The 26,245-nt window shown below is 37.9% G+C and overlaps 1 protein-coding gene across 2 annotated transcripts in view; it reads right to left on the bottom strand.

Moving 5' to 3' along the window:
* cthrc1a (collagen triple helix repeat containing 1a) overlaps positions 1-26,245 on the bottom strand; it is a 61,846-nt gene that overhangs the window by 3,670 nt on the left and 31,931 nt on the right. For both annotated transcript variants that reach the window (XM_028790934.2, XM_028790935.2), the window contains one exon: positions 11,391-11,609. In XM_028790934.2, the coding sequence (XP_028646767.1) occupies positions 11,391-11,609 (219 nt within the window). The remainder of the gene's footprint in view (positions 1-11,390; positions 11,610-26,245) is intronic.

Genomic DNA, 26,245 nt, shown 5'->3' with positions numbered 1-26,245 from the left:
AATACTGCTGTTAAAAAGCACCTTATTTGTTTAAAGTGTTTGCAAACCAAATACACGCAATACACTACTTTTGAGTTCATTGTTGAATTTTGCACATAACAATGTGATTGTTGTGATTGTCTGCAATTAATGACGATGAAAAACTTTAATTGTTGCCAGCACTAATATATATATATATATATATATATATATATATATTCACGGCATTCGTAGTCTGTGTCACAATCTTGTTGTATGGGTGGTTACCTACCAGGTAACGCTTGTGGTTGGCCAGCAAGTCTGCTAACATCCGCCACGGTGCCCTCAGTTGTGACAAGCAGATCATGGAATGGTTGAAATAGTTTAGTGTCAAAAAATGCAAAGAGTACGCGACATGTGTTTCGCCCTAATTCTGGGCTCATCAGGCGTACACACTCTACTGCACTCCCTCTCGGGAATCGAACCTCGGACGTCAGCGCCAGAGGCGAAGCCCCTAACATTGCGCCACGGCGTGTGGTTCGTTTATTTGACAGCATGTAGATCGGGGTAATTACATTCACGGCATTCGTAGTCTGTGTCACAATCTGATTGTATGGGTGGTTACCTACATATATATATATATATATATATATATATATATATATATATATATATATATATAAACAGCCGAAAAATGTAAGGATGGGGAATGGCAGCTCCTTTGTGACACTGCCTCCCCCAGGACGCTAGGTGGGGGTTTCCCTGCAGCATATCAGTGCCCCGGATTCCCACAGGGCACCATGGGATCTGGAGTTCAGCTTCACAGCCCTGCAGGGTACCGTGGGTGCTAAAGGAGATGCTGCAGGAAGACCAGGGGATTTTTACTTTCCGTATAGCCTGGAAGTACTCCTAAGCCACGGGGACGGAGAAAACTCCAGCCCTCCATTTGACCTGGAAGTGCTGGCAAGTCGTGTGGGAGGAAGAACAGAAGCACTTCCGGCTCAAGGACTATATAAAGGACTGTTGGGAACCTAGCAAGCAAGCCGGAGTTCTTTTACCTGGTGTTTCCTGGATGTTTGTTTGTCGGGTTAGAGGAATGACAGCTCCCTCTAGTGTCACAATATACACATAATATATATATAATTTTCCAAACCTCCCAGTCATTCTGTAATTAAATAGTGAAGTCCACAACTAAATAAAAATAAGTAAAGTAAAGATGATGTTGTAACCATTGAATCCTTGGGTTTCCAATTATTGGGTTCCCTATTATGCGTCATTCTATTAACAGCAGCAGTAGTTTGACAAATGTGCAAATGGGACAAGAAGGGTATCAAGAAAAAATGCACGAATCTGAGTAACTATAAATAATGATTGGAAAGACTTAATTTTTGAGCAAATAATAAAAAAATATACTTGAAAAAGGAACAAATAATAGCTCTGAAAATGGCATGCATAATTTTGAACAAAACAAAATATTTAAGAGAAAATTGTAGTGGAGTCAAGTGAAAGGTGCACAGCTGTACATAAAGCAGTTGAATTTTTGTCTATGTTGATCCATAGGAAAGTGGTAGGTGCATGTATACCGATGTCACTTAAGCTTCTGTATCTAATACAAATCCAGGAACCACATTTGTGGAGAGCTGGTATCATCTGCATTAATTCCATATAAGGTGCATAAATGTGTCTAGAGACAAAATGAAGACATTGAAATGAATGGCTAAGCATAAATCTTCATCACAGAAAAGAGGTTACAGAAAGGCTTTGTGCATGTGTGAATAACTTATGGCAGTACTCCACCCAGATTTGCACCCCAAATATGTTTAAGAACAAAAAAAAAATTGCATTACTTTTATTTGATGGGTGCATTAGCTGGCCATAACTAGAATATTATGAAAATATTTTGTTGTTATGCATAGATTCATTGTATATGGTGTCTTCACTAAAGGATTAAGCATGTTCCACTCCTCACTATGTAGTACAGGTTGGGTAGTGACAGCTGCTGCATGGCATTGCTATTTAGCGCCCCTAGACTAGAACTATATGTGCACACCGGTATCAATGTTATATACTTGATGGCACTGTTTGATATGTACTTCCCAAGCATACATTACATGCCAGTTATTCCAAAGCACAAACAGAGAAGTGTCATTACAGAGCACTAGTACGAATCAAACCCTGCCAGTATATAATGCTGATACCTGTGTGCTCACCTACTCATTGCCTCATAGATGAGGAAGGAGTGAACTATAATCTAAAAACAACCATATAATTCAAAAAAGAATAAGATTAATCTGCTTACTTTAGATAAAATTCAGTTGTACAAAAATAATAAAAATAGGGAAAATTGAGAAATATAATGAAAAATGAAAATTACAATAATTAAATAAAAAGGCATAATAGCGAAATTAAAAAATTAGAATTTTTAATTTTACAATACCTTCATATGTTCTTACATAGCAATATATACAGAAATTACAGTATAAACCTACACAAGAACAACAAAAAATAAAATACAGTATATTGATAATAGTGTGTGAACAAGCTCAATGCTCCAAACTGTCCTTCATTTATAAACTGGCACTTCTTAAAAGCCATGAAAAGCAGTAGATGGGTCTTTATATTTCTCCACCCTGCTTATATTATTTTTTTTTATATTACTGGATATTATAGTTTTTGTATTAATGGTATTGCTATGTGTCCACATTGTATTGTATTATTATATCTTTTTCAAATTTAAAATATAATTTTCATTTTTTTCTTCTTGTATTTTTCTTTATGGTATAAAGCCTACCACTATCAGCAGTGATTGTCTCCTTCTCCACTATTAATTCAGTTGGCCATTCAGGGTCTTATTAATATTCCTCATATTATTTTGCTTGTATAATATATGATGCTTTTTGTTTAAAACAATACTTTTTCTTTTATATTTCTTGCTGTGCTTTTGTGTGTTTATTAGTTTTTCATCACACTTTATTTATGTGCTTTTGTTATTAGTTTATTGTGACCTTTTTTGGATTGCATTTTTCACCCTACTCAACAAGTGTTGCAAGTCTTTTTCCTTTTCTTTTTTTCCTTTTTAGACTTTTTATCCATTTTTGTTAATTTTCTGGCTTATTCAATATTGCTGTAAATTGCAGATGAATTTGGTAGGCCACAAGGGCAAAAAAAGATAAATGACTAGAGACAAAATCTTCATCAAAGGACAAGCAAGTTCAAAAGCAGGAATCAAATTGTCATTTGACAAAGCCCAATATGAAAAATTAAAAACAGAGTTTTATTAAATTTAGCTAAAGAATTTGTTATAACTAAAAATAAAGAACAGTATTTTGAAGATGTATCCAAAAAACTTGGACAATGTTTGTCTCACAACAGTGACTTTAATAATGCTGAATGACGAATGACAGTTTCATAATTGCGAATAAACAAAATAGCAATGAGCATTAAAAAACAATTTTTTGTTGCAGTATGTTTCTAATTCATGGTAAAATAAAATCCATCCATCCATCCATTTTCCAACTCGCTGAATCCGAACACAGGGTCACGGGGGTCTGCTGGAGCCAATCCCAGCCAACACAGGGCACAAGGCAGGAACCAATCTCGGGCAGGGTGCCAACCCACCGCAGGTAAAATAAAATCTCAAATTAAAAAGTCAAAAATGGTTTCAAAACCTCAAAAAAAAAAAAAAAAAAAAATAAGTAACAAAAAAATACTAATTACCAGAAGATTTTCAAAAGAGCAAACATCATATCAGTCTCATTTTAAAAGAAAATTTTTAAAGAAGTGGAGTGGATTAAGCAAAATCAGCTGGGTTAGTCTTTCTTGGCAGCTGAAGGTTTTTTGTTACACCTGTGTGCAGCACCATTTTGGAGCTTTTTTTAAACTGTTTTTTAACTTCAAATGAGAAACTTGAATGTGTACGCATGTGCAGCTGAAGAGGCTGGTAAATGCCTTGCAGCATATGTAGAAAATAGAAGTTCTGCTGTTAATTGGTGAGACAACAATTTAAGGTAAGTTCTTTTTAAATTGACATTGCTTAAACCTAACAAATAAATGCAAACAAAAGTCTAACTTGAAAGATAAATATATACAGTAGAGGGAAAGAATGCTAGATAAATGTGGTGTTATAAAATTGGCTTATATCTTAATCCAAGACCACTTAACAGGAACAAGATAAGGTACAACTATTTATACAAACATTTTTTGCAACTAGAGGCAGGTTTTTAGGCAGGTTATGTGACTGCCTCAGGTAGTGGCTTTCACTATAAAGAAATGAAGAGCAAAGCAGTGTTAGTGGACACAGTTGCAAAGGGCAGTAAGCAGGAGAAGGAAAAAAATAGGGAAAGGGTGAAGGCCGAAACATACTTGGCAATTACATTCGCTGTAAAAATTTAAGAGTAATAGAAGAACAAAGCTCAAGGTAAATGAGTTGCAGATACAAGCGGAACTGTAGCTGAAAAACAACTACTATAGTTGCTTCACGTTTTATTACCCAAAACTTGTTAATGTAATGTCAGTCACACCCGCTGCCTGTGCTTGGGAAAGCAGATCATAACCTGGTTCTGCTTCAGCCTCACTACAAACCAAGAGTGAGTGAGCTACCTACAACCACACGCTCATTCAAGAAGTGGTCATCTGAGGCAGAGCAGGCTCTGAGAGACTGCTTTGGAACTATGGACTGGGATATTTTGCAGGAGTCCCATATAGAGAACATTGAGGTTGTTGACTGCACTACTGACTACATCAATGTCTGTATGGACATTGTAGTTCCAGTAAAAACAGTACGCTTCTATACTAACAACAAGCCATGGATTACAAGTGATATGAAGGCCCTGTTGAACCAGAAGAAAAGGGCTTTTAAAGGTGGTGATCAGCATGAGCTCAAGCACGTGCAGAAGGAACTCTGAGTCCAGCTCAGGGTGGCGAAGGAGCAGTACAGGAGAAAACTGGAGCAAAAGTTGTATTTATACTGATATATATATATATATATATAATAAAGAATTGTGAGGTCATAAATAGGGAGACTTTGATAGTGCAGCATAAAATGATGGTGATGGAATGGGAGATTAGAATCAGCAAAAGAATACAAACAGAGCAACCAATAACATGGATAAAGTGATGGAAATTAAAAGAGGGACAAGCTTAAAAACAGGTTTAGGGAGAAAATTTTAAATGAAATGCAGTCATTTTAGTGTACGGAGGAATGGTGGGAGAAGAATAGCAAAGTTGTATTAAGAGCAGGTGAAGAAGTTTGGGTAGGATGACAGGAAGGAGTCCACCTGACAAAGAGACATGGTGGTGAAACAGAGAGGTGCAGGATGCATAAAGGCTAAGTAGAAGGCAAAGAAGAAATGGCACCAATTAGGGAAGAAGGAAGACAGAGAAACGTATAGGCAGATAAATAAGAAGGCAGTGTCAAAAGTCAAGGCACAAGCTTAAAGTTATGAACAGAATCGGTGACAAAGGACAGCCCTGGTGGAGTCCAGGACGTTAGAAGTCTAATAGAATTGTTGGGTTATTTAGCAGACAGCATAAAGTTCAGGTCAAAGGAAATTATTCTTAGACTACACAAGTAGGCATCATCTGGAGTACTGTGTAGTTTGGTCTCTGCAATATGGAAAAGATATAACAATGCTAGAGAAAGTCGAGAGAAGAGTACCTTGACTTCTTCCAGCAATGCAAAAGTATAGTCTTCTCAGTATAAGCAAATAAAAATTAAGAGGTGACACAACAAAAGTGCATAAAATTATTACTTAGGAGGATGCAATCTGTTACTGTAAACTAAGGCAATGTGTGGTTATAGTTAGAAACAGTATGCTAAGGCTCTAGGTGAAGGTACGCAGATTAGCAAAGTCCAGCAACTCCAGGGAGTTGGTGAGGGAAATTGGCTGATCACACATTCATGTGCAGGTTCCATCAGTTCAGCCAGTTTTCTCATCAGCACTCTAGGAGTCATAATTAAGACTCATATACCCTATAGAAGAGTGATAAGGAAGTTCAAGTGATAAGAAAGACAGAGTCAGAAGCGAAATCTAGAGAACAAAAAAGTTAGGATCATGGCAGCTGGTGCAGTGGAGAGGATACTAGATAGTTGGGGAAGATGTCCCGTGTGAAGCAGTGGCACTTCAAGGCTAGGATCACTACCAACCCCTTCAAGAGGTCTCAGATGCCAAGAAGGGAACAGTACAGAAGAGAAAAGAAATGGGGACATAATGACTGACCACACTTGCTGCAAGGAGTCTCCTGCTGCTGAGCAGAGTCTAAGGGTGTGCATTAGGAGATGTAGAAAAATGAGGCTCATGATATTCATTTATGGTGAGACTTTGTTGCAACCATAATTTCAACTTGTTTGTGGATTATTTATTGACTGATTCTAATCACCACCAAGATCACTGTTTTTATGATGGATTATATCTTGACTTTATTGTTTTTGAACACTGTAATAAAAGCACTTTGCACACCCTTTAACTACTTTGGATACTGTATGTCTCTAGCAAGTCAGAACACATCCATTCTAAAATTCTGTACCACTCTTCTCTGCAAAAAAGTTCAAGGTCAATCAGTTTGTGACGTAATTCCCTGTGCCTTATTTAGGTTAATCCAAACATTGCCAATGCAATTGAGATCTGATTGGACCATTCTGTAGCATTGGTCTTCCTCTTTTTGGCATTCCTTGTTTGTATTGACTAAGTGTTTATGATATCTTAATATCTGAGAATATTTTCATATTTGGAAATACAGTGGACCCTTGACTTACGAACTCAATTTGTTTGCGAGGGCTGGTTGTAACTCAAGTTGGTTGTAAGTCAAGACTATTTTTCCTATAAGAAATAATGGAAATGCCCTTAATGTGTTCCGAACTGCCCACAGCAACACTTACTTAACTTTTTTTAATAGAAAAGGGTTGTATAATGTGCATAATTTACTAAAAAAAAAACACCAATAATTTTTCTAATGTACTAACCAAAAAGTTATAAAAAGTGCCTAGCCTACCAGAAACAACAATTTCATACTGTACTCACCATTTAATTTGACATCTTTGGCTTGCAGGAAGGAAGGAGGAGGAGAATGAAATGGAAGGTGGTTATCGTTTGGAAGGAGCCTCCTTATACAAATCTTTTCTTTGTAAAATTGTCGAGATGGTGGATTTCGACATGCTGTACATATTAGCGAGATCAGTCACACGAATGCCACTCTCATATTTCCACACAATTTCCTTCTTCATTTCGATTGTAATCGGTTTCTTTACCTTCGTTACCTTCGCTTCCTTCCTTAGCAATTATTGAAATAAATTATATAAATCACTGTGCTGACAGAAATTACGTCCACAAACACATGTATCTGGGCTCCGACTGACGCTTACAAACGCTCTCGGCTGTTTGTTTACAATCGCACAAGCGGATACACGTGACCGCATTCGGGTCGTAACGCAAGATGTTGGTCATAATTCAAAACAAAAATTTTGGTCGTGAAGCAAGTTGTTCATATGTCAGGCCGGTCGTATATCAAGGGTCGACTGTATTTATTTTTCCCTCTATCCTGACCAGAGCATCTTATCCTGCTGATCAGAAGAAAAAAATGACTTCTGCTTTTTGCTCTTTTACAGTTTAAATCAAATGTACACTGAATACTTGAAATGGCTGCTATATGCGGAGAACAGTGTAGCAGCAATATTATGATAATGTAGATAAGATGCAGCTTTTAGGTTAATAAAACTGAATAAACAAGACTGTATTGTAAATCCCATAAGAGAAAACTAGCATTATTTATGATTGTTTATAATTAAACAGGAGTTTAACAGGCAAAAAATTATTGGCTGCATAATAATGGAGACGAGTCAGAGTACAGAAAGGTTATGGAGGACTTTGTGTTGTGGTGCCGGAAGAACCACCTGCAGCTCAACATTAACAAGGCAAAAGAACTGGTGGTGGATGTCCAGGGGGCCAAGGAGCCTTTCAGACCAATCATCATCCAGGGGGATGACATGGAAGTACCAGAGCTACAAGTACATAAACAACAAACTGGATTGCTCTAATCTGATCTGATCAGTGGCACTGTACAAGAAGTGTCAGGGCAGACTGTACTTCTTAAAAAGACTAAGGTCTTTTTGTGTATGCAGCAAGCTGCTGGAAATATTCTACCAGTCCATAGTAGCCAATGTGTTGTTCTACACTGCAGTCTCCAGGGGAAGCAGCTTGACCTCAAAAGATGCACAATGCCTGAACAAACTTATCAGGAAAGCCTGCTCATTCACAGGGCAAAATGAACCCACTGAACGCTGTTATGGAAAAGAGGATGGTGGCAGAATTGGATGTCATCATGAAAAATCCCCTCATTCCCCTCCAGGAGGTGCTCTCTTTGAGCACTTTTTGCCATAGGCTCATTCTACCACGGTGAGCTAAGAAGTGCCTCTGGGGATCTTTGCTGCCCACTGCTACTAGGAAGTTCAGTGCTTCCTCCCGACATCTTCGTTAAGTTCATTTTGAAATTTCTGCACATATTAATGTATTTATTGATTGATTGATTGGCTGTTCTATTTGTCCTGTGAGTTTGTATCCTTCTTGTTTACGATTCTGCTGCTGTATGCATTTTAATTTCATTTGAAATTAATAAAGTTTATCTAATCTAATCTAATCTATGTGTTTTTGGACAAAAGGTTTGGATAATCCAGCATATGATGATGATTGATAGGATGACAAGATTTTTTTTCCAAGAAAGAGAGAGGGAGAGGATATTGAGATGCATTCAAATAAACTGAAGAATATTGGAAGATATGCATATGTAAATATTATGATTGTGTGATTAGTAGACTGTATAAGATTTAAGATAAAATAAACTAACCAGATATTGTAGGCTTGTACAAAGATGTGAAGCAGGTGCTTGTGACTTTGTAGTCAAAATATTTTTATATTAAGCTTAAAGTAGCTTTGCTGACAATTAACAAGACCATTGAAATTTATTAATTATCTGACTTTTGCTCAATCATACATGATTATGCACCAAGGCACTATATAAAGGAAAGGAGTTCAAAGCATATTTAGAGACCTCCAAAGAGGAGAAAAGAGAGAGAGGAACATCAAGAGGGACAGTTCTTCAGCATCTTTGTCAGGTTAAGCACCTGTAAAAATGTTCCAACTGGCCTAAGAGTTTTGCAGCAGCTAAAAAAAAACATGCTGTATGATTTTTGGTTTGAATAATTAAGGTTAATGCTTTCTTCTGTTTTAATTTTATAAGCTTGGTTTCTCTGCAAATGATTTAAATAAAGTTTGGTATCGTTTTATGGACAGTGTCTTGTTGTTTACTGACACTGGCATTCACCATAGGTTTGGAGGTTCAACAGGATAAGGGATTGAGATTATATTACAGGTTTTGTAGGACCCTAACCTTAAACCACATTATAAGTGTTAAAATGATCAGTAATTTAATGAGCTATGCTCCTTGCAGTTAAATCCTTTCAGAGATAGAAAATTGTCTCTGATCTCAGCAGGTGCAGGCTCCTGTCCTTTGTTAGGATATATAATATAATCCTTTCAGGGTAGCCAGTCCCTGGTAGGAATGGTTCGGCCCATGCAGTGTGGGAAACTGAGGGCAAGATTGGTCTAGGCCATTGTTAAGGTACTGTACTCAGGTTGAAACCCTGCAGGGTTGGAAAACTGGGAACAAGACTACTCCCAGGAGCATTCAGGTTGCCCTGGTTTGAGTATTGAGAGGTTCAGCACTTGCAGTGGTGGTAAACTGGATTGGTCCCAGCAATGTGAAATCTGCTACTGTTAAGTTATTCAGAGGTTCAGTGTTAAATGCATTCAGATATGGAAAAATGAGAACAAAATTGGTCTCAGCAGCATGTAGCTTGACCTTGTTATTAATTACAGAGGTAAATAATAATAATACATTTTATTTATTTGTAGGCGCCTTTCTAAACACTCAAGGACACCGAGCAACAGATACTATAAAACACACATTATAAACAAAACTAAAATGCAAAAATTAAAATCAGACAGAGCAACTATAATCAAAGAGAAAAAGTAGTCTTAAACAAATGAGTTTTAAGTTTTTAGATTTGAAAAGTGAAATTGATTCAATATTTCTAAGCTTAGATGGTAGTGAGTTCCAGAGCGTGGGAGCAGAGCAACTGAATGCGTGGTAAGACAGACAAAGGGGACAGTCAAGTGGATGGAGGAAGAGGATCTAAGGGTACGGGAGGGATTGGCAACATGGAGGAGGTCAGACAGATATGGAGGGGCAAGGTTGTGGATAGCCTTGAAAATGTTAACATAAAAGAATTTTGAATTGAATGCGGGACTTAAATGGAAGCCAGTGAAGCTGCTGCAAAATGGGAGTGATATGATGAATAGAGGGGGTTCCATTAGTGATGCGGGCAGCTGAATTCTGGACCAGTTGAAGCTTATAAAGAGATATGCGAGAAAGACCAAAGAAAAGGGAATTGCAATAATCCAGATGAAAAGTGACAAGGCTATGAATGAGGACAGCAGTGGTGTGGGGGAGTGAGGGAGCAAATATGATTAATGTTACGCAAGTGGAAATATGCAGACTAGGAGATGTTATTATTGTGGGACTGAAAGGATAAAGTACTATCAAGGATGACACCCAGACTCTTAACCTGTGGGGAAGGGGAGACAGAGGAATTATCAATAACAAAGAAAAAATGATCAGTTTTGGATAATGTTGATTTTGTACAAATGAGGAGAACCTCAGTTTTGCCAGTATTTAATTTAAGAAAATTTGAAGAAAACCAGGATTTGATTTCTGCTATGCAATCAATAAGCGAGGAGGGTGGAAAGGAAACAGTAGGTCTGCTAGTGAGATAGAGATCGTTGACATCAGCATAACGTGCATGCAAATTAAGGTCAGTAAGCTCAGGAACATTATATAGGCATTTCTATAATTAAGATGTCCACCAACGAAAAAGCACATTAGGAAGTTAAAGTGCCTTTTGTGGACACTTTCATGATAGAACACTTCTAACAGCAACTTGTGTCACCTTGGTTTTCAGTGAATTATATATAACCATGAGAACATCACAAATTGTCTAAAGAAAACAATAATTTTTGTTTAAATTGTATTTTGGTAAATTTGAGCATAGTTGCAAAACAAATTATTGGTGTTTTTTACACTTATGCAACAATTACATTGAAAGTTTCTAATTTTAGCTATTTTTCCCCAAAAAGGTCTGATTGCTTTTCACTTAAATATTAATAAGTGAAAAAAGAACTTATGTAGTAACTGACTCACTAACAAAAGGCTGAAATTTGTTAGTTGTATTGTGACAGCTATTAAGTAATATCCACTGTATATCTTCCACAGGTTAAAAGGGTGACCCTCTCATATTCTTTGATGGAATATAAATCCTTCAGTACCTAAAAATAAACCTTTGTTTCCAGACTGCTTTTGTTTTTAATTTGGCCAATACTTACCGCAATCTTGCCGAGATCTATGCCATAATTCAGTGAGCTCCAGGCACACTGTTTATAGTTAGGTTTCCATGGTTCCTCAAAGCTTTCCCTCATGCATTCTCCTTTTTCACCTTTCAGGCCATCTCTTCCTGGAATGCCTGGAGTGCCAGGAATGCCATTTACACCTGGGTTCCCATCTTTGCCAGTATGCCCTGGAGGTCCTTGCAAGCAGCCATTGTACTATAAATGAAAAACAGCCATCAAGCCAAAAAAAAAAAAGAGGCAATAAAATGTAATATATTTTGAAATCCCACCAACCCATGACAATAGAGCTAAAAATGTATATAAGGCATGATGAGGACATCAACTGTGATTTTAACAATATTTATTTCTACAGCATATTTCTATACAAAACATGTAGCTAAACATACTTTAGAATCAACTTTTTAAACTTATATAAGGCTAATTATATATCTGCTTTTTTTACTATTTATGAATGGGTCACTGATTAACCCAAAAGGGCACTAGAACATGGATACTGGAATTGTGGACCAAAAACTATGAACCTCTGCGAATAAAAAAGGGTGAAGTCCATGGTTTCAGCTGGTCTGACTTTATGTAGCGCTATTTGGCTATTTATGTGGCAGAATGTCTTTCACTGGTTCTTCCTTGAATCGTAAGCATGCCAGTTACAGTTTACAGCCTGCTAAGAATCTTGCATCCTTTCACTTTCTTCTTCATGTCCTATTTACCTTTGCACTCATTGTACCATCAGACAGATTTATGGTTTACCTAAGATGCAGGTATTTGGTAAATAAGAGGAAATCTTACAGGTGGTATGAGAAGAATATGCAAACTCCACAAACACTTTGCCTACGCAAAGATTTGATCTCAGAAATCTAAAGCTGTAAGACAGGAGTGCTAATCACTTAGTCATTACTTCGTAATTTACATGACATGTTTTCATAAAATGGATGGATGATTGTATTAGACTAAATGGTTTTTCTATTAGTGAGGACAGACTATCAGAACGATTTAAATTAATCTTTATTATGAAACATAATGAATCCTATATATTTTCAGTTTAAGATGTCTTACATTTTAACAAAATATAAACATTGAGCAGGGCACACCATTTTGGTGATGTGGAAAGGCCTAGAAAAATAAAGTCTTTAAAACAAAAGCTAATACTAAAATAATACTTATTGTACATTAAAAGGGAAACTATTATTTTTTTAATAGTAATTTCTTCATGGGCTAAAAATGAGCAACATATCTGTTATACGCAATAGAGCCACATGGTCAGCAGGCTTGCTTGCTTCCTCCATTGACAGTGTAATAATAATAATAATAATAATAATAATAATACATTTTATTTATATAGCACCTTTCCCATGCTCAAGGCACTTCACAGAGTCTTAGAAAAAACAGCAGGGTACATGTAACATTGGATACAAATGTTTTCCTGAATGGAACAATGAAACAGATAAGAAAGCATTAAATAGAATAAAGGACAATAAGCCAGAGTAAAATACTAAATTCAATACTAAAAGAAAAACCTAACAAATAACCTAATTTGTGATATAACAGACACATAAATTATCCCGAGCACCTGGACAGAGAGGTAAACTGAAAGAAAGGGCAGAATGTTAAGTTAAGTTAAAAGCCTTCCTAAACAGATGAATTTTAAGTTGTTTTTTAAAAGAATGAATGGATTCAGCTGATCTAATTAATTTCGGGATGTCATTCCAAAGTCTGGGTGCTATGGAGCTGAAGGCCCTGTCACCCATAGAGTACAGGTTAGTGTGAGGCACAAGAAGATTACCAGAATCAGAGGACCTTAGTAGGCGAACAGGAGCATAGTGATTTAGAAGGTCACTGATGTAGTCTGGTGCAAGGCCATTTAAAGCTTTGTAGGTTATTAATAGAATTTTATATTCAATCCTGTAAGACACAGGGAGCTAGTGAAAGCGAAGCAGGATGGGTGTGATGTGCTCACTGTTGCTAGTTCAAGTAAGAACTCTTGCAGCAGAGTTTTGAATCAACTGGAGCTGTGATATAAGATTAGAAGGGGCACCTGCCAGCAGCGAGTTACAATAATCGATGCAGGATGCGATAAAAGCATGAACAAGTTTCTCAGCATTAGAAAATGAGAGGAAGGAGCGAACACGGGATATGTTACGGAGGTGAAAGTAAGAAAGTTTCTTAATGTGGTTTATGTGGGTGGAATAAGAAAGGGAGGAATCAAAATTGACACCAAGGTTCCTTGCATCAGAAGAAGGTCTGATGAGATCACGGTCAAGAATGACTGAAAAGGAGCTCATTTTCTTAAGTGGCGCTTTAGTGCCAATTTGCAGGCGTTCAGTTTTGTTGCGATTTAATTTTAAAGACTTCTGCTCCAGGTTTTAATTTCACTGAGGCAAGTTGTGAGCTGATAAAACTCTGATGAAGTTGCATTTTTGACATTGAAATAGAGTTGAGTGTCATCTGCGTAAAAATGATAACCCACTCCATAGCTACGAATAATGTGGCCAAGGGGAAGCATATAAATACAGAAGAGAAGAGGGCCGAGGACAGAGCCCTGAGGATCTTCTTGTGTGACCGGCACTGAGCTGGATCTGCTGTTGCCAAGACTAACAAGACTTTTGCCTATCAGTCAGATAGGACTTGAACCACTGGAGGGCAGTGCCAGAGATACCCAGCATGTTCTCCATTCTAGACAGTAGAATGCCATGTCTGACAGTGTCAAATGCTGCACTGAGGTCTAACAGAATTAATATGCTGGTTTGTCCAGAGTCTGCTGCCATAAGCAAATCATTGGTTACAAAAGATTAGCAGTTTCACAGCTGTGATGCGCCCTGAAACCAAAATGAAAGGGTTCCATCAAATTATTAGAGGTTAAGTAATTGGTGAGCTGGGAGGCTACAGCTGGATGGAGTGGGAAGACCAGGGGAGGATATAAATGGATGATGGATTTATGTTAGTTGAATTATTTAGATCTTTAATTTTATTGTGGAAAAAGTGGAGGAATTTTTCACAGACTTCAGTAGAGGAGGTAATTGGGCCAGATGCAGATTGAAGTAATTTATTAACTACAGAGAACAAAACCCTTGGGTTATCATGGCCACTTTCTGTTATTCTTCCATAATGTGTGGTCCTTGGCTGCAGTTAGTGCATCCCTATAAGCCCTTTGATGGTCAGAGAAAGCCTGAATGTGAACAGTGAGGCCAGTCTTACGTGACATTCTCTCAAGGCGTCGGCCAATTGCTTTCATAGATCATAGCTCTGAATTATACCATGGAGCTGATTGCTTAAAGGAAACCTCCTTATGTTTTAAAGGAGCTGTTTTATCTAGTGCTGAATGAGAGTTATAGTGGTCAACAAGACTATCTAGTGTAGATGGAGTAGATAAAGACAGAAAAAAATCAGAAATGGATCCAGCAAGAACAGAGGGACAGATATTTTTAAGGTTTCAAAAAGAAACTTGACGTTTACAGGTAAGACGAGGGAGAGATAATGAGACGGTGAAAACCACTGCTTTATGGTCAGAGAGTCCCAAATCACAGCTATAAGTGTTGCCGACAGATAATCCAGATGTGCAGATCAGGTCCAGTATATGACCACTAGAGTGGGTGGGAAAATCAACATGCTTCACAAAGTCAAAACAGTCTAGTAAGGATAGGAATTCATTTCTCAGTTTACATGTAGTAATGTCAATATGGATGTTGAAATAGCCAAGAAGAATGAGTCTTTGGGAAAGTGAACTTAAGTGGGTTAATAATTCAGTCAGATCAGATAAAAAAGACGTATTGTATTTCGGGGGACGATAGACAACAATAAGTGAGACAGGACCGGATTTTGTTATTAGCTTAAGAGCCAGACACTCGAAAGACAATGGACCGTCAATGGGGATTCTTTTGATGTTTAACTTCGATCTAGCAATTACTGCAATTCCTCCGCCTTGTCTTGAGCTGTGAGGCTCCGTGAATTGAATGTATCCAGGTGGGGTCACCTCCATGACAGATGTAAAATCATTTGTAATGAATTCTGATAGCACCAGAGCTTTGCCATTAAGAGATCTTGAGTTAAACAATGCAGTATTAGCTGATATGGGTTCGTTGTACACAGATCCATGACCAGAGTTTATTTTAACACATTGCAGACTTGGCCCACTGACACTCCTATTTCCAAAGCCATGAGTAGGACGGCATATTCTTGAGCAAATGCTGCTGGTGAACTTTTCATTCGCAGCCTGATGTGTATATATCAAAATCTCCGCAATTCAGAATATATCAGCCACTGGTATGGTGATTTATGATATATTTAAGATGATGCGTCTCAGTGTTCATCCATTCTACTCTGGAGTTTTGACAGAAAAAAACAGTAATGAAAACTGTGTTTAACATACTTCGTATTGTGGAATTTGTGAGGTTGAACTACAGAATACTTTAACCTGATAAATTCTGTTTAGCACTTTTAGTAAACATGATTCCCTGTCTTTGTAAAAATGTTAATACCTTTTGCACCGATTGGTAAAACTACTAAAAATGCAGAGTACTAAACGTAGGCATCTTGACATGCTATTTGTGTTCACAAGGTCATTGAGTTCACTGACCAAAATTGCGTCCCAGTGGGGTACTGATTTTCTAACTTGAGTCCACAGATTAAAAAGTTTAAGTATGTTAATTCAAAACATCTTAAAATGTAATCAACATATCTTGAAATGCATTTTAGATATATCTGCACAGCCACAGACACGTGTTTGAGCTATCTAAAATTCTTTAAATACATTTGTTAAATATATTTAATTTGTTTCCTGGTATCTTAACATTTTTTTCCAATATATGTCAAAATTTATTTTAAGATATATGAAATACACTTTTAGGATATCTTCAGAAAGAGTGGAAGTTGTTTTAAAGATATCTCAGTTTTATGTTTGGATAGTTTCCAGATACCTTGATATACGTTCTTGCCTATTTTGAAATGTCTGAAATGAATTTCAAGATATCTAAAACAAACTGTGCATTTTATTTTAACATATCTTAAAATAGATAGGTAGTCCTTTTCTAGGAATAGAACATTGTCCAGAAACTGATTTTGAGATATCTCTAAATGTTTTTCAGACACCTTAAAATGCATACATAATCAATTTGAAATATCTCAAAATGCACTGTGGATATCTTAAAATGTACAGTGCATCTGGGAAGTATTCACAGCGCATCACTTTTTCCACATTTTCTTATGTTACAGCTGTGGCACCCGGCTGGGGTTCATGCCCGGCCGGGATGCCCAGGAGGACCGGAGGAGGGCTTGTGCCTCCTCCAGAACACGAGGGGGCGACCGCCCTGGTTGCTTTGGGGGCCATGGGTACAGAGCTTGGAAGCTCAACCCTGTAGGGGAATAGCATCCACTTGCAGAGCCACAGCACCATACCTCACTGTAGTTTCAGACCCGCAGTTGTATACCCGCAGTTTTAGACCCGGAAGTGGCGTCACCTTCGTTTCAGGACTGACTTCGTAAAATTACTTTTGGAAGGTTTCGGCAGGTCTCGGCTAAGCCCGGAAAGTAACGTCGGGTCAAAGACCAGTTTAGAAACCAAATAATACGTATCATTGTGAAGTTCAGAGGGTTTCTGCCATCACGTTGTGTCACACATCAAACTGAACAATATGGATCGTTTCTGTGAAATACACCATTAACATTTACATTGTGTTCAGGTCTGTGGGAACCATTTAACATGCTGACAAAAATAAAATCATCAAGATCTGTGTTAATTGAAAATAGTTTTTCTTTTACATTCATGAAACGAACTATACAATATAATTATAATGCTTACACCACGTTAGAGTTTAGTAAAACGTTAATAATAAAAGTGATTACGTTTTTTAAAATGTACTATGCATTTGTGCAATATTGTTCTAAACCAATTTAGAATAAACATTTAAGCCAATCTAATATTTTTAAACATGTATGTGAAGAAAACGGCAATACATATTCTACACTGAATTATGCAATATATTAATTGCCTTATATAGAACTGCTCTAGTTTTTGTCACTTATTATTATAAACAATGGGCCATCAAAGGAAAAAAAATAAAAATACTAATTAGAACACAATTTACAGTATTTATATAGCACCCTGCCCAAAATTCAAAAAGAACAACAAGACCTATATAACATTGGCTACAAATAATATCTTCACTAAATAAAGATAAATACAGGATATACAAAACATTCAAATAGAATAAAAGACAATAATGCAGACTAAAATACAACATATAATACTACAAAAAAATGTTGAGCAAATAACATAAATTGTGATAAAAATTCAAACCCTGAGTACCTGGACAGACAGAGGGGGTAAACTAAAAGGAGGGGCAGAATGTCAGGTCTGTTTAATGTCATCCTAAACAAATGAGTTAAAACAAATGAATGGAGTCAGCTGATGTCATTAATTTCGGGGTGCTATATACAGCTGAAGGCCCTGCTGTCACCTACAGAGTGCAGGTTAGTGGGGGGCACAGAATCAGAGGACCTTAGTGGGCAGGTCAAGAACAGAATTTGATATTCAGTCCTGTAAGACACAGGGAGCAGTGAAGGTGCAGCAGGATTGCTGGGATGTGCTCGCTGTTGTTGGTTCGTGTCAGGACTCTTGCAGTTGAGTTTTGAATCAGCTAGAGCTGTGATATAAGATTATATTATTATAAATTTAAAATAACTTAATTATTATATTATAAATTAAGGCATGAGGGTTGCCCTGGACATGGCATAAGCTACATAGAGTCTGACAATGGGTCCAAGGATTTCATTCCGATACCTAATGGCAGTCAAGGTGTCGTTGTCTAGCTGTAGAGGTCTGTGCGTCCCTCCATGGATATGACTCCCCAGACCATCACTGACCCACCACCAAACTGGTCATGCTGAACGATGTTACAGGCAGCATAACGTTCTCCATGGCTTCTCCAGACCATTTCACGTCTGTCACATGTGCTTAGGGTGAACCTGCCCTTATCTGTGAAAAGCACAGGGCACCCACCAGTGCTGGACCTGCCAATTCTGGTATTCTATGGCAAATGCCAATGAAGCTCCACAGGGCCCACTAAAGGATGTCGGGCCCTCAGGCCACCCTCATGAAGTCTGTTTCTTTTTGTCAGAGGTCAGAGACATTCATACCAGTGGCCTGCCTGCTGGAGGTCATTTTGTATGTTCCGGCAGTGCTCATCCTGTTCCTCCAGACCTGCTGATGGGTTAAGGACCTTCTCTGGCCCTGTTCAGCTCTCCTAGAGTAACTGCCTGTCTCTTGGAATCTCCTCAATGCCCTTGAGACTGTGCTGGGAGACACAGCAAACCTTCTGGCAATGGCACATATTGATGTTCTATCCTGGAGAAATTGGACTACCTGTGTAACCTCTGTCGGGTCCAGGTATCGCCTCAGTAGTGACACTGACCATAGCCAAATGCAAAACGAATGACCAAACAGATGAGGAGGGAAAAATGTCAGTGGGCTCCCTCCACCTGTTAAACCATTCATTCCTGTTTTGGGGGTTGTCTCATTGTTGCCCCTCTAGTGCACCAAAGCAGCTGAAACTGATGAACAAGCCCCTCTGCTACTTAACTGACCAGATCAATAGCCCTCATGTTTCATTGACTTGATGCTATACTCTCATTAAAAAGTGTTCCTTTAATTTTTTAAGCAGTATATTTTAATGTAATATTGTGGTTTTATAAGTCACTACACAAATTACTGAAATACACTCAATGATAATTTTAGATATCCCCTCCCACTTCACAAATGCAGTAGTTTACAAACATCGTATTTTAATTTTTCTTTGAGAAGCATGAAAAATAATTGAGTTGAATCTCAACTTATGATTACATTTTTGCTACGTATGTACTATTGAGGGACTTTTTTTTTAAATCAGATGGTTACTTTATTTTAACAAACAATGTATAAAAAATAAAAAATATCCTGCTTACTCTTTACTCTCAGATCACATTCTATTTGTTTATCAAGCAGAACTGAATATTTTAATTTTCTACACAATACTGTAATAACTGTACAGTTCAGCAGGCTAAAATAACACAGTGAGACACACAAACTATCCATACACGCTGCTGGTGCAGTCATTGATTTTCCTGTGGATTGGACTGTTGAATCGACACAATGGCTGTACATGCTGAGGTCTTTGGCACATGTTGTCCCACTAGAATGTGAGGTGTCACCAGTGGTTTACCCTGCTCCTCAAGAAGACTCTGTCTCCTTCTCCCTGTTCCAGTCTCAGTTCAAGGTTGTCCAAATAACAAAAGTATTTTTTTCTGAGATGTTCAATATGTTGAAAAAATTGCCTGTGGCCAGCATCCAGCGTAATGTTTTGTCTAAATTCTCCACTCCTCTTTTTGTAGCATTATAGTCCATTATCATTTCTGGCCATGGCATCTCCTATCCCAGTGCAGATCACATTGTTCACCAAGGATGTGTCATTTGTTTAGACAAAACTTTGATGTCTTCACTGGCCTATTCTGTGTGGCCAGCAGTTGAGATGGAGCTCTGGCTTATTTTTCCTTACTGTGCTAAGCATTGTTACCTTCCTCTTGAGGAGCTGCTGTCCCAGTTTGTGTAAATGTTATTGCAAATGGCGTTGTGGACATGCAGCTTATGTCATGTCCAGGGTAACCCTCACACCTTAATTTCTCACAGCAGTTCCTCCATCTGACTTTACTTTGTTAATGAAATGACATCCTCTGCTCTTCTGTATCTCTATGCTTCCCCTTGAGCAAGTTATTCATAGCTTTGGACTGGCTTATCATTTTTATGCAGATGATGCTTAGATCTACAGCATTTCAGTGTTAAAAGTGACACTTCATCACAGCTTTCTCAGGTCACAACTTGCCTCAGTGAAACTAAAGTAAAATGAAAACCTGAACAGAGCAAAACTCTTTAAAATGAAATTGCAACATAACTGAACTCCTGCAAAGTAGCACTAAAGTGCAACTTAAGAAAACAAGCTCCTCTTCAACCATTCTTGGTAAAGATCTCATCAGACCTTCTTTTACTGCAAAGGATCTCGGTGTCACTTTGATTCCTCCTTTTCTTATTTCACCCATGTAAACCATATTAAGAAACTTTCTTACTTCTACCTGTGTCACATTTTTTATTCCTCTCCTTTTCTAATGCTGAGAAACTTGTCCCTGATTTTATCACATCCTGCATTGATTATTGTAAGTCACTACTACTTCACTGCTCCCTGTGTCTTACAGGATTGAATATCAAATTCTGTTCTTGACCTGCCTACTAATGTCCTCCGATTCTATGCTCCCCACTAACCTGCACTCTGTGGGTGACAGCAGGGCCTTCAGCTGTATATAGCGCCCTGACTGTGGAATGACCTCCCAAAATTAATGACATCAGCTGACTCCATTCATTTGTTTTAACTCATTTGTTTAGGATGACATTAAACAGACCTGACATTCTGCCCCTAATTTCAGTATACCCCCTCTATCTGTCCAGGTACTCAGGGTTTTAATTTTTATCACAATTTATGTTATTTGCTCAAGATTTTTTTGTAGTATTATATGTTGTATTTTAGTCTGCATTATTGTCTTTTATTTTGTTTGAATGTTTTGTATAACCTGTATTTATCTTTATTTAGTGAAGATATTATTTGTAGCCAATGTTATATAGGTCCTGTTGTTCTTTTTGAATTTTGGGCAGGGTGCTATATAAATAAATTGTGTTCTTATTAGTATTTTTATTTTTTTTCTTTTGATGGCCCATTGTTTATAATAATAAGTGACAAAAACTAGAGCAGTTCTATATAAGGCAATTAATATATTGCATAATTCAGTGTAGAATATGTATTGCCGTTTTCTTCACATACATGTTTAAAAATATTAGATTGGCTTAAATATTTATTCTAAATTGGTTTAGAACAATATTGCACAAATGCATAGTACATTTTAAAAAACGTAATCACTTTTATTATTAACGTTTTACTAAATTCTAATGTGGTGTAAACATTATAATTATATATAGTTCGTTTCATGAATGTAAATGAAAAACTATTTTCAATTAACACAGATCTTGATGATTTTAATTTTGTCAGCATGTTAAATGGTTCCCACAGACCTGAACACAACGTAAATGTTAATAGTGTATTTCACAGAAACGATCCGTATTGTTTAGTTTGATATATGACACAACGTGATGGCAGAAACCCTCTGAACTTCACAATGATGCGTATTATTTGGTTTCTAAACGGGTCTTTGACCTGACGTTACTTTCCGGGCTTTGCCGAGACCTGCCGAAACCTTCCAAAAGTAATTTTACGAAGTCAGTCCTGAAACGATGGAGACGTCACTTCCAGGTCTGTAACCGCGGGTCTGTAACCGCGGGTCTACAACTGCGGGTCTGAAACGGTGACGTATGGTGCTGTGGCTCTGCAGGTGGAATGTATTGAGGGGCCCGTGGTCACCGCCAGGGGGCGCCCCAATGCCTTGGGAGCCCTGGACCTCAGCACTTCCGCCACACCCGGAAGTGCTGGGGGGAAGAGGATTGGGGACACTCGGAGGACTTCCGGGTACACAACCAGAGCTTCCGCCACACAGGGGTGTGTCCACGGAGGCTCCTCGGGAAGCACCTGGAGTCCATCTGGGGTGTATAAAAGGGGCCGCCTCCCTCCAGTCAAGGGCAAGAGTCGGGTGGAAGAGGACGAAGCTTGGTGGAGAGGAGTGGAGGCGGACCAGAGACTGAGAAGGCATTGTGTTGTGTGGCCAGGACTTAAGGGGTGATTGGTGCTGCGGCACTGGGTTTGTGCACTTAAGAACTTGTACATAATGTATAATAAACGTGTGTGTCGTGAAACCATCTTGTCTACCTGTCTGTGTCCGGGCTGTTCCCCACACAGCATTATTCCAAAATGGATTAAATTCATTTTTTCCCTCAGAATCCTAAACACAACACCCCATAATGACAATGTGAAAAAAGTTTACTTGAGGTTTTTGCAAATTTATTAAAAACTAGCTGTACCCGGACACGCGTTGCTGTGGCTCAGTCTGGTTAAATGGAAAAGAAAGAAAAGAGAAAGTGCACGTTTCTAATATGTTTAATTTCACAATGCTTGTGGGTATACAATATTTTTTGTTGTTCCATTGTCTGTGCAGATATAGAGATTGTCTGGTTTGCCGACTCTAGAACACACGACATACAATTGTCCATGTGAGAAGCAATCCCTGTCTAGATCTAAACTGCACAATTCTAAAGATTGGCCCTGAGCTTTGTTGATGGTGATTGCAAACGCCAATCGAATTGGGAATTGAAATCTCTTAAATTGAAATGGCATATCCGTTGGAATCATAGGAATGCGAGGAATGAGGATATCTTCACCTTTGAAAGGTCCTGTCAAGATTGTTGCTTCTACGACGTAGCTCATTAATTTTTTTACTGCAACCCGTGTGCCGTTGCAAAGGCTTGGCTGGTTGATATTTCGCAACATGATAATTGGCACGCCGATTTTCAATTGCAGTACGTGCGGTGGCATCCCTGGCAGATCGAGTAAATTCAAAAATTCTGTTGAATAATTAACCACTTCATCTGCTTCCACAACAGTCTTGATGGACTTGTATGTGACTGCCTCGCTTTGAATGTTAGACTGAATATTATTGTTAAGTTCGTAGACGTCTTTGTTCTTGGCCGCAAGAATAGCTCGTTCACTCAGCCAATCGTGATTCTTATAATTGGTTTGAATATTGGGAAATACTTTTTCAACCAATTCTTGTTTTGACGTCACTAAATTGCAGAAGTTATGAGGTAATGAAATTCGTCCTGAGGTCAGATCAACCGGCACCTTTCCGTTCCCAATTTCCAGCAATTGATGTGAGAATATCTCAGCTGATCGATCGTTTTGCAGCTGGACACGCATATTTGTAGTTAATTTTAACGTCTTTACGTGTCGCCACAAAGTAGAGTATTTCAGGCAAGCATTTAATTTGTCCACTGGTGTCGATCGAGGAATTACAGGTAATGTTTGCCTGAAATCTCCTGCAAGCAATATTAATGCGTTTCGCAAATGGTCTGATGTTTCCACGCAAATCTTGCAATGATCGATCAAGAGCCTCGAGCGATTTTTTGTGCACCATTGTGCATTCATCCCAAACAATAAGTTTGCATTTCTGCAATGCTTTTCCCATGCCGGATGCTTTGGAAATGTTGCACATGGGAGTTTCAATGAATTGCATGTTCAATGGCAATTTCAAAGCTGAATGAGCAGTTCTTCCACCTGGTAGTAATGTCGCAGCTATTCCGGACGACGCAAGAGCTAAGGCTATGTCATTTTGGGATCGAATTGCTGCCAGAATCAATCTAATTAGGAACGTTTTACCAGTTCCTCCTGGCGCATCTAAGAAGAAGATTTCTCCAACCCTGAACGAAGCAGCAGCAGATCGATACGGTGATGGCATTCCCAATTGATTGAGAACTTTGTTCGCGATTTCTAAGCACAAATCTTCAATCATTATCAACGCTTCGTTGTAGATTTCTGCTGTGAAATCCATGTTCATATTTGAATTTTCCTTGCGTATTAGACGGAAAATATCTTCAGCCATGTGCGATTTATACTTCTCCCATAACTCTGTTGGAGATGAAGGAGAGCAGGCGGTCAATATGATTAACAATGCAATCGGAAACATTGAAATGGAATCGTAAAATATTCAGCATAGTGTGTGTTGCTTTTATGTCCACCAGATGGCGCTGTTTTTCAAAAAAAGCATGTTTTTACCTGTCACAGGTGTGACATCTATATAATCTATACTAATAAAAGGCAAAGCCCTCACTGACTGACTCACTGACTGACTGATTGACTGACTGATTGACTGACTGACTCACTCATCACTAGTTCTCCAACTTCCCGTGTAGGTAGAAGGCTGAAATTTGGCAGGCTCATTCCTTACAGCTTACTTACAAAAGTTAGGCAGGTTTCATTTCGAAATTCTACGCGTAATGGTCATAACTGGAACCTGTTTTTTGTCCACATACTCTAATGGAGGAGGCGGAGTCATGTATCGCGTCATCACGCCTCCTACGTAATCACGTGAACTAAAAACAAGGAAGAGATTTACAGCACGAGTCAAATGCGGGAACGAAGGTAAATGATGTTAATTTTTGAGTGTCTTTTAATACTGTGTAAGCATACATATTAACACATGTGCAATTAAACGTGTGCATTTACGGGGTGATTTCTCAGGCTTAAAAGCTCGCCTTTTATTAAAAAGATAAATGCAAACTGTTTTCATTCTGAATGGCACAAACCACGTTGGATTTCAGCTGTTAAACAAGCAAAAATGTCGGTACACCAGATAAATAAGCGCAACATATTATCAGTTTTATTGTATGCTTACAATACATATAGAAATGTGTTAATCGTTAACTAATATTATGGGATGGTGTTTTTCGACTCGAGCCTTGATTTAAACGATTGCATGTCTTGGTGGGTTTGCGTAGCTTATTGTCAATATCTTTACAGCTCTTTTTAAGACTTAATTTAAAAAGGTTTTCTTTTCTTCTTAACAAAAATTTAAAAGCAGTACTTTGCCGGTGCGAAGCGCTCACTTCACTCCCTTACGGGAATCGAACCTCGGACGTCAGCGCTAGAGGTGAAGCCCCTAAAATTGCGCCACGGCGTGTGGTTCGTTTATTTGACAGCATGTAGATCGGGGTAATTACATTCACGGCATTCGTAGTCTGATTCACAATCTGATTGTATGGGTGATTACCTACCAGGTAACGTTTATAGTTAGCCAGCAAGTCAGCTCGAAGTGATCACTCAAGTAAAGGCAGCTTCACAAAAAAACAGATCATTAACAAATTGTTATTGGTATATTTTCTCTCAATTTAAAAAGGTTTTCTTTTCTTCTTAATAAAAATTTAAAAGCAGTACTTCGCGGTGCGAAGCGCGGGGATTTGAGCGACTGACGCATACAGACATATTCATGAGTGCAGGTACTTCGGAAAGAAAGCACCGTGTAAACCTAAAGTTTAAATTAAGTTCATAGACCTACAAAAGGTTGCCATTGATTTCAGGCAAGATTGCTTTTCTCCTGTACAACTATACGTTGCATTCTCAAGAGTGTGCTTGCACGGCTTGGTCATATTACAACTGGAGTGCTGAACTGACAACGTGGTATACAAACAGAACTATAACAATCGTAAAAAAAGAAAAAAAAAAAGCGAAGAACCCTTGCATTTAATAAAAAAAGGCTCCTTCCTTGACGTTCGTTTATAAAACAGCGGAAAAGCTGTGTTAAGGCTGCTTCACAAAAAAACAGATCCTTAATATAGATATAGATATATATAGATATAGATATATATATATGTATGTATGTCTATATATATATATAAGTAAGCTTATAAGTACTGCCTTACTTCTCTTTAAGAAAGGAAGATGTAATGATACTTGATTTAAACGATTCCATGTCTTGGTGGGTTTGCGTAGCTTATTGTCAATATCTTTACACCTGTTTTTAAGACTTATTGACTGAAACGGGCTTTCACGAAAAAAGTTAGGGCTTTGCTACAGGATACACCCTCCACAAGTTAAGGAAGTAAAAATAAAATATATATTTCTGTTTTATTTAAACCTTTTAAGTTCGTATGCATAGCCCCATTTGGATGTTTTAGTTTTTTTTTTTTCTTTCTTCAGTAATATTTAATCTCCTTAAAGAAAAAGAACATATGCATTTTACTTTTTTTGTATCTCTTTAGTAATATTTTAGTGTAAAAGGATAACCAGTATTTAAACCTTTTATGTTACTTTATAAAGTTATTTTACACAATGTTGAAAAATTAATAAGAAAGCTACATATTTTGGCAGCTGCTGCTTTAA

This window comes from Erpetoichthys calabaricus, chromosome 13 (genome assembly GCF_900747795.2).
Source record: "Erpetoichthys calabaricus chromosome 13, fErpCal1.3, whole genome shotgun sequence".
NCBI classification, from domain to species: domain Eukaryota; kingdom Metazoa; phylum Chordata; class Cladistia; order Polypteriformes; family Polypteridae; genus Erpetoichthys; species Erpetoichthys calabaricus.
Note: the sequence above shows the minus strand (reverse complement) of the source record. Positions and strands in the feature narration are given on the sequence as shown.